At 38.6% G+C, this 9837-nt stretch overlaps 1 protein-coding gene across 1 annotated transcript in view; it reads right to left on the bottom strand.

Moving 5' to 3' along the window:
• Positions 1 to 2489: 2489 nt before the first annotated feature.
• LOC115435847 (hyaluronan and proteoglycan link protein 2-like) overlaps positions 2490 to 9837 on the bottom strand; it is a 28562-nt gene continuing 21214 nt past the window's right edge. The window contains exons 6-7 of the mRNA XM_030158457.1: positions 3665 to 3822; positions 2490 to 2509 (exon numbers count right to left, since the gene is read on the bottom strand). Of these exons, the coding sequence (XP_030014317.1) occupies positions 2490 to 2509; positions 3665 to 3822 (178 nt within the window). The remainder of the gene's footprint in view (positions 2510 to 3664; positions 3823 to 9837) is intronic.

The following is a 9837-nucleotide window of genomic DNA, read 5'->3' as shown; positions in this document are numbered from 1 at the left end:
CCTTCGTCTGGCCGACCCTCCTGAGCAGCCTGTAAGACACGTCACAGCGACATCACTGTGACGCTTCTGACGAAGGCTACAGGAAGTAGCTGAAACTAAAGCAGGTAAACAAACACAACTACCGCTGTGTGAGGAATGAAGTATCTACAACAACCATTGCATTAATTATCCAATGGAACGATCTGATGTGTGACACACTGTACATTTAGTTTCTTTTTTCAGATCTTTCTGTGGTCTCTGGGGACCACTGTGTGTTCAGACAGTAGACTGACATATGATGAGCATGGAGGGGTCAGAGGTCAGAGGTCAGGGTATGAACCATAACATCCCACATTCGACTCTTAAATGGATGTTTGTCTGGTGTCATGCCTTCTGTGTGTCTCCTCCACAGTCCCATCATAGACACAACAACTGTTTCATGTCTTCCCTGCTGTTGTATCAGCTTTTCTTCGTGAATGTTGTGGTTTGGAAGTTGGCGTTGGTATTTGGTCTGGTAACGGGGGATAAGATGCTTATCTGACATTCCTCTGGTGGCTGTTTTTTCAGCCACCGTAGGAATGTGAGGGTGGTTGGTTTGAACACAGTGGCCCTTTAAAAAGACTCACCGTCCTTTAACACAGTCAGTACTTCTACATCAGGGGTGTCAAACATGCGCTCCAGGGCCCAAATGCCAAAGGTTCCAATCCGGCTCGTGGGATGAATTTACAAAGTGCAAAAATTCCACAGTCAAGGCTGTGGAACTCATTTTAGTTCAGGTTCCACATACAGACCAATCTGATCTACAGCAGGGGTGTCAAACTCATTTTAGTTCAGTTCCATATTCAGCTAAATTTCATCTGAAGTGGGCCGGACCAGAAAAATAATAACATAATAACATATAAATATGACAACTCCAAATTTTTGTCTTTGTTTTAGTGTAAAAAAAACCCATTAAGTTATGAAAATACTTACTTTTATAAACTATCCAAAAAAAAAAAAAAACTGAAATTTAAATTTAAAAACGTAAGAAAATTTAGTGCAATTTTAACAATATTATTCCTCAACTTCTCATTTGTCCATGTGCATTATGGATCAGATCTACAAAGACACTAAACACTGAGGAACAGGAAGAAAAAATGTTAAAATTGTGCTGAATTTTCTTTAGACATTTCAGGTTGTTCATATTTGTTCGGGTTATTCACATTTTGTTACAGGATAGTTTGTAAATATTTTCATAATTCAATGGGTTTTTTTGCACTAAAACAAAGAAAAAAAAATTTAAGTTGTTAATTCTTGATTTTTTTTTTTTTTGGCTTAATTTAAGATTTTTTTTACTTAATTGAAGATTTTTTTTGGCTTAATTCAAGATTTTTTGTTAAATTTGAGATGTTTTTTGGCTTAATTGAAGATTTTTTTTACTTAGTTGAAGTTTTTTTGGTTTTTTTTTTGGCTTAATTCAATATTTTTTACTTAATTGAAGATTTTTTTTGGCTTAATTCAAGATTTTTGTTAAATTTGAGATTTTTTTTTTTGGCTTAATTCAAGATTTTTTTTACTTAATTGAAGTATTTTTTTTGTTTGTTTTTGTTTTTTTTGCTTAATTCAAGATTTTTTCCTTAATTTAAGCTACATTTTTTGCTTAATTCAATTCAAGACTGTGGAATTTTTGCACTTGGCAAAAACATCCCAGGGGCTGAACTGGACCCTTTTGGCGGGACGCACTTGGCCCCTGGGCCGCATGTTTGACACCCCTGATCTACTGTCAAATAATAACAGCAGAATAACCGACAAAAAAGAATGACTGCAGATTTTCTTCACGGTTTGATGTGAAAAAACATATTACATTATGCCGATAAATAATGACAGCTTCAAATTTTTGTCTTTGTTTTAGTGCGAAAAATAACATTAAATTATGAAAATATTTATATTTACAAACTATCCTGTAAAAATAAAATGTGACTAACCTGAACAAATATGAACAACCTGAAATGTCTAAAGAAAATTCAGTCCAGTCTGAACTCTTTTCTTCCTGTTTCTCAGTGTTTAGTGTCTTTGTAGATCTGATCCAGAATGCACATGGACTAATGAGAAGTGGAGGAAGAATATCATTGAAATTGCACTAATTTTTCTTAAGAATTTTCTGTTTTTTTCAGGTTATTCACATGTTTTTTTGTTTGAATAGTTTATAAAAGTAAGTATTTTCAGAATTTAATGGGGTTTTTTCACTAAAACAAAGACAAAAATTTGCAGTTGTCATTATTTCTAGGTTCTTCTGTTTTTATTTTACTGGTCCGGTCCACTGCAGATCAAATCAGACTGAATGTGGAACCTGAAAGAACATGAGTTTGAGAGCCCTGTTCTACATGGAGTATTAAAACGTATCCAAGGTTCTTCAGCTGTAATTTACTGTATTTTTGAAGTATTAAATTTCAGAGCTACTGTAAAAGTGTTGAATGACAGCGGTCTGATGAACATGAGTCATTATGAAAACTGTCCATAAAAAGGCTTTGTCAGTGTGTTCTACAGTACTCTGTAAAAAACAAAAACACAAAAAAAACGGTATTATTTTGGCAGCAGGGGTGCCGAAAAAATACTGTTAAATAACGGAAAATAACCATCTCATAAAAACGGTAATTTTCCATAATTAACATATAGTTTTTGCCCTAACTTTACATGAGATTTTGCACATTTTTTTACTTTTTAATGTTTAATAAAGAATATTTACATGTATTAAAACCATCAAATGACCTATAAATATATATAAATGATTTCCAATGAGACTCAGTTGTCCAATCCACTGATAAAAACTGTATTTGGACAGTTTATCAGTGCTTATACATGTTATACATTCACAAAAATACATTTATTCAACATTTTTGTTGTGAAACCTCCTGTAATTACACAAGATATTTGTCAATTAACAAACAAGTCTGGTTCAACTGACAGAACAAATACTTCTTTTATGGTTAATTGTAGTAATTTCCTTTTTTTTTTCTTTTTTTCTTTTTTTTTAACAGTATTGAACTTTAAATTAACAGTTTAATCTCATAAATAGAAAAGAAATATTTGTGAAATTATGATATATTTGCAAATGTATTTTAACTGTATTTTTCAGTGAAAAAAGAAAAAAAATTATTTTAAAAAAATTGAAATTTTGTGGTTATTCACAGTTACAGTTTTTCATGTTATTTTACATTTGACATGTAAAATCACAGTCTGTTTTTTTCATGTCATTAATATTTTCCTGTATCTTAAAAATACAGGAAAAATCTGTAAAATAAACAGTGAAAATTCTGTTAAATTATAGATTTTTATTACAGTGTGTGATCATTACAGTGTTGGTATCTCATGTCTTATCTCCAGACAAATACAAAGAATATCAGTGGATCGGACTCAATGACAGAACCATCGAAGGAGACTTCCGCTGGTCCGATGGAAACCCTCTGGTGAGTGGGCTTCAGTATCAGCGTCCACTAGTGGTCACTGTGTTCATATGACATGTTCGACTCCTGTCCAAGGTAACGTTCTCTCTCTCTCTCTCTCTGTCTCTCTCTCTGTCTCTGTCTCTCTCTCTCTCTCTCTCTGTCTCTCTCTCTCTCTCTCCTCTCTCTCTCTCTCTTCTCTGTCTCTCTCTCTCCTCTCTCTCTGTCTCTCTCTCTCTCTCTGTCTCCTCTCTCTCTCTCGCTCCTCTCTCTCTCTCGTCTCATCTCTGTAGCTGTATGAGAACTGGTACAAAGGTCAACCCGACAGCTACTTCCTGTCCGGTGAGGACTGTGCGGTGATGGTGTGGCATGATGATGGCCGCTGGAGCGATGTGCCCTGTAACTACCACCTGTCCTACACCTGCAAAAAGGGAGCCTGTGAGTTCACTGGAAGACAGCCAATCCTGTGGCATTCCACTCTGAAGCCCCGCCCCTTCTGGTTGTACCACATTCAGACCAACCCTGATCTTAACCAATAAAGACCCAGTGCTACTTTTGGGGCTCTGTGAAATACTCTTTTTCCCTCTATATTTAACTTTTCCTCAGTGATTTATCACCATTTATCATACAATTATTATTTGTGTTTGTGTTTTTTCAGTATAAATCATGTATTTTTACCTCCACCAGGAGGTATTGTGATCACCTTGCTTTGTGTTTGTTTGTTTGTTTGTTTGTTTGTTTGTTTGTTTGTTTGTTTGTTTGTTTGTTTGTTTGTTTGTTTGTTTGTTAGCAACTTTATGGGAAAACTGTTCCACCCATCTTTCCCAAATCTTCCCCACAGATAGGCCTAGGCCCTGGGACCAACCCATTAAATTTTGGTCCCAGTAGGACAAAGTTCAAGGTCACAGCAAGGTCACAACATCTACAGTTTTCCATCTGTCATCACTGAACAATTTTCAAAAATTCATAAAAAATTTCAAAACAACTCCGATTAGTCTCCAGTTGGATCCACCTGTAGCTTAGAACAATCTCTTGTATCTGGCACAAAACTGTCCACATCCACTGTGGAATGTGGACTCTGTGGACATTTACATTTAACACTGAAAATCCCATTTCCCACACATTTAAAATTAGAACTCAACTAATATTGATGTGAATTGAATCTAATTTGACAGACACATGACTGGTACCAAGCTTCAACTTATTCTGCTGTATGGAACAACCTGGAAACTGTTGAATTTAAACAGAAATAGTTGATCCACACATGCACACCGTTCGGGGTGCTTGGCTGACGTTTGCGTTCTCTGAACACTTGTCTATATTTAATTCACTGATCGTGTAGATGTTCATAAAAGCTCAGATTAATGTTGAGGGTTGTGCTGGGTTCCAGGCAGGTTTTTAAGCACGCAAGTCACAACTTTAAACCATGACTCACAACTTTGTAGCGTTCCAGACAAGTTACACCAGATTAGATGTCTCCATCAGGGCTTTTTTCACCAGACTGGTGAAAAAAGCCCTGATGGAGACCAGAGGTCGCAACGCGTAGGCTGTATTTTAAAAGACTGCCATGGAGTAATAAAGGCATTTTATTTTTACACAAATCCTACAGTGTGCCTTGGAATATTTTTTGAAGTCTTGTATGCTTATGCAGATTTTTTTGGACTCTAAATAGTTAGACACACCACAAGCTTCCATAGAGCACCTGTGGATAATCACCAAGAAGATCCGGCAGCACTTCCACTGTGTAGGTTTAGACATGAGCTGATCATCAGTTTGATCATTAGTTTTCCACTTCCTGTAAGATTTGGCCAATTTGATCTCAGAAGCAGATCAATCCCAAACATTTGTGTACCAGTGCATTTGGCTTTGGCTTTCATGGAATGGACTTAACGGCCTTAGTGACCCTCAGGTCCAGTCTGGTCTGTATGTTCTAAATGTTCACATCCATAGTACCCAGACCTCCGAGCAGAGCCTCAGTGTGAAGACTTACCTGTTCAGTCCCAGTGGAAACCCTCAGGTGTTCAGTGTAAACCCTCAGGTGTTCAGTGTAAACCCTCAGGTGTTCAGTGTAAACCCTCAGGTGTTCAGTGTAAACCCTCAGGTGTTCAGTGTAAAACCCTCAGGTGTTCGGTGTAAACCCTCAGGTGTTCGGTGTAAACCCTCAGGTGTTCAGTGTAAAACCCTCAGGTGTTCGGTGTAAACCCTCAGGTGTTCAGTGTAAACCCTCAGGTGTTCAGCCTCAGTGTAAAACCCTCAGGTGTTCAGTGTAAACCCTCAGGTGTTCGGTGTAAACCCTCAGGTGTTCGGTGTAAACCCTCAGGTGTTCAGCCTCAGTGTAAAACCCTCAGGTGTTCAGTGTAAACCCTCAGGTGTTCAGCCTCAGTGTAAACCCTCAGGTGTTCAGTGTAAAACCCTCAGGTGTTCAGTGTAAACCCTCAGGTGTTCAGTGTAAACCCTCAGGTGTTCGGTGTAAACCCTCAGGTGTTCGGTGTAAACCCTCAGGTGTTCAGTGTAAACCCTCAGGTGTTCAGTGTAAACCCTCAGGTGTTCAGCCTCAGTGTAAACCCTCAGGTGTTCAGTGTAAACCCTCAGGTGTTCGGTGTAAACCCTCAGGTGTTCAGTGTAAACCCTCAGGTGTTCAGTGTAAACCCTCAGGTGTTCAGCCTCAGTGTAAACCCTCAGGTGTTCAGTGTAAACCCTCAGGTGTTCAGTGTAAACCCTCAGGTGTTCGGTGTAAACCCTCAGGTGTTCGGTGTAAACCCTCAGGTGTTCAGCCTCAGTGTAAACCCTCAGGTGTTCAGTGTAAACCCTCAGGTGTTCAGTGTAAACCCTCAGGTGTTCAGTGTAAACCCTCAGGTGTTCAGCCTCAGTGTAAACCCTCAAGTGTTCAGTGTAAACCCTCAGGTGTTCAGTGTAAACCCTCAGGTGTTCAGTGTAAACCCTCAGGTGTTCAGCCTCAGTGTAAACCCTCAGGTGTTCAGTGTAAACCCTCAGGTGTTCAGTGTAAACCCTCAGGTGTTCAGTGTAAACCCTCAGGTGTTCGGTGTAAAACCCTCAGGTGTTCGGTGTAAACCCTCAGGTGTTCAGTGTAAACCCTCAGGTGTTCAGCCTCAGTGTAAACCCTCAGGTGTTCGGTGTAAACCCTCAGGTGTTCAGTGTAAACCCTCAGGTGTTCAGCCTCAGTGTAAACCCTCAGGTGTTCAGTGTAAACCCTCAGGTGTTCAGTGTAAACCCTCAGGTGTTCAGTGTAAACCCTCAGGTGTTCAGCCTCAGTGTAAACCCTCAGGTGTTCAGTGTAAACCCTCAGGTGTTCAGTGTAAACCCTCAGGTGTTCGGTGTAAACCCTCAGGTGTTGGTCCTCTGCCTCCTACAGCTTCCTGTTCTCAGCCGCCCACTGTTCCCCACGCAAAGGTGTTTGGGAAGACCCGTCTGCGATACGAGACCGACACCAAGGTGCGATACTACTGTGAGGAAGGTTATGAGCAGAAACTCAACCCGGTGATTAAATGTCTGCCTGGTGGCCGGTGGGAGGAGCCACAAATTACCTGCATCCAAAGTGAGTCAGTTCATGTACAGACTGTTGGACATGGTCACCTCTGATTAGGGATGTAGGAAATATAGGAGAATTTCATATCACTGTTATTGTGACCAAAGTTATCATGGTTATCATTATTATCACGTTATTATTGAAATTGTGCTCAAAATGTTCAGAAAGTACTGATACACACACTGAAATAATGTAACCAAGTTGTATTTTGAAAGAAAAAAACAAACAAAACAAATAAAATAATTGGCACAATGTCCCTTCTGTGTCAGAAACATTCAAATATTAACCCTTAGTGGTCTGAGCCTATTTTGTCTGTTTTTCAGTCCTTTTGATTTTGCCTTTATATACTATATAAACAAATGTTTACTATACCCATGTTTGGTATCTTTTGTTTTCAGCACAACTTCATCTATATTATCTGTCTATTATTTTTTTCACTTTAACCTACTATAAAAACATAAAAGGACAGAAAACACAAAAACTATAAAATCCAATATGAAAAATGTATATAATTTATTGCATAAATAACACAAAGATGTTTAACAAACCTTTTCACAGACTTTAAAAGTGAATATTGGTTCCAAATATTAGGCATATACAATTAAAGCTGTAATAAATTAAAACTGTACTCAAATATTTGACATAAAGCAGATCTTTACATAGGTCAGGGCTGTCAAAGTCATTTTGGTTCAGTTCCGTATTTAACCCAATTTGATCTGAAGTGGGCCAGACCAGTAAAATAATGACTTAATAACGTATAAATAATGACAAATCCAAGTTTTTCATTTTGTTTTAGTACAAAAAAGCCCCAATTAAATTATGAAAATATTTACATTTTACAAAAAGATGTGAATAACCTGAAAAAACTGAAATTCCATTTGAAAAATTAATGCAATTTTAGCAATATTATGCCTGGACTTATTATTTATACATGTACATTTACACAGTGTTCCATAAACATTTGGTAACAGGAAGAATATTGTTAAAATTTTGGAGTTTGGAACTAAAATTTGAACAATTTCTGCAATATTACATCTGTTATTATTAACACAACTCCAGATCACAGTGGATCCATAAATGCACCAAACATTTAGTAACAGGCAGAATATTGTTCAAATTGCACATTTCGGGTTGTTCATCTTTGTTTTTATTTATGTATTTATTTGCATTTTATTGTGAAAGGATAGTTTTGTAAATGCAAATATTTTCACAGTGTAATATTTTTTTCAGTTTTTCCACATAATTTTTCACAAAGAAAATTTATTGTTGTCATTATTTATGGGTTATTGTGTTGTTATTTTAACTTGAGGTCACATTGGTCTGTACGTGGAACCTGAACCAAAAGGATTTTGACAACCTTGAATGTTCAGTTTTTGCACTTTCATCCTGCGGGCCGGAGTGGAACCTTTGGTGGGCCAGATTTGGCCCCCGGGCCACATGTTTGACACCTGTGACATAGGTGTTTTCTCCGGAAAAGTGCGGTAATCAAACACGGTTATCATGATAATTAGAATTTAAACGGTAATACTAACTGCCTGCAATTTTACCGCGGTTTATCGTTATACCGGTAATCGTTACATCCCTATCTCTGATTTTATGTGGAGACAAATTCAAGTTCAGGCTGTCGGTTGTTTTTAGCTGTGTGTGTTTTTGTGTTCCCAGAAAGAGTCCATGTAAGGAAAGGTGCCTCTGTGACCCCTGTGACCTCTGTGACCCCTGTGACCCCTGTGACCTCTGTGACCTCAGTTCCGTCTCAGGATGTGGACGTCATGGACTCTGTGGATGCGTCCACAGAGGGGGGGGGCAGCCCACCCTTCTGGGACAGTCAGTGGGATGTCTAAACCTGCTGCGGTCATTCCTACTGTACCATTCATGTTTAAATAATATCAAACCACAGTCATAGAACGGTACGAGAACCCAAATATGGACGAAATCAAAGAACACAATGTAAGTTGAAAATCTGAGTCCATGAGTCAAAAGTGAATGTAGTTTCATATTTGTCCAACATTAGACGACATGTTTGTGTCTGTTTTAAACCCATATTAAAGTTGGAATCTCTGTCACTGGTAATGACTTGATCTTCTCTGGGTTTAGTTTGACTGACAGGTCTACGTGGAAGTGAGTGGGCGGAGCTTCAGGTCCAAACCCACTCTGATACAGGATCAGTGAACATCACTCACTCTGTAACTGGACCCAAACATGAAGGTGTTCAGTTTTACAAACTAGACCAGTTCCACATCCAGTGTTCATTTTAGTTTGAGTTGATCGTGGAAACGTATGAACAGATAATAACCAGTCCAGTCCATGGGACAGTGTAGACCTGTGTGTCCATGTTCTCTGGTGCTTTTTATTCACACGCCTCTTATACCATGTACTGTGGTTCTTATTATTTCTAATCTGTATGTAGTCTACGTGTGTTTGGGTAGATTCAGAGTGGACTTGTGTGATCAGGGTCAGAACTAATGACAGTGGCTCATCTAAGGCATGTTTTCCACTTATTAATGACATATTGTAAAACACAGTGTTGGGGAAACGACTTTGCAAGTGTAGTTTGTAAACCCACAAGGAGTTCATCATCATGGCAGTAGTTTTACAAACTATAGCTTGAAAAAGTAGTTTTAGCAACTCCTTTTTTTTCGTACACAGCTCACAAGTGAAAACATCGGTTGAGTCTGAAGAAGCATCGACATCCAACGTCGTATTCATTTAAATACGGTCGCTGTTGGGTCACTATAGGGGGTGGGGCCGGTGGGAGGGTCGTCCACGGTGGTGACGACCACATGATGTTAGTAATGATCGCACATCTGCGAAGCATTGGAGCGGTGCCAGGGCCAACCAATCAGAGGCAGCAATGGCTGTGATGTCATCACATGATCATGGCTTCAAAGA

Source organism: Sphaeramia orbicularis, chromosome 16 (genome assembly GCF_902148855.1).
Source record: "Sphaeramia orbicularis chromosome 16, fSphaOr1.1, whole genome shotgun sequence".
Classification (NCBI taxonomy): domain Eukaryota; kingdom Metazoa; phylum Chordata; class Actinopteri; order Kurtiformes; family Apogonidae; genus Sphaeramia; species Sphaeramia orbicularis.
Note: the sequence above shows the minus strand (reverse complement) of the source record. Positions and strands in the feature narration are given on the sequence as shown.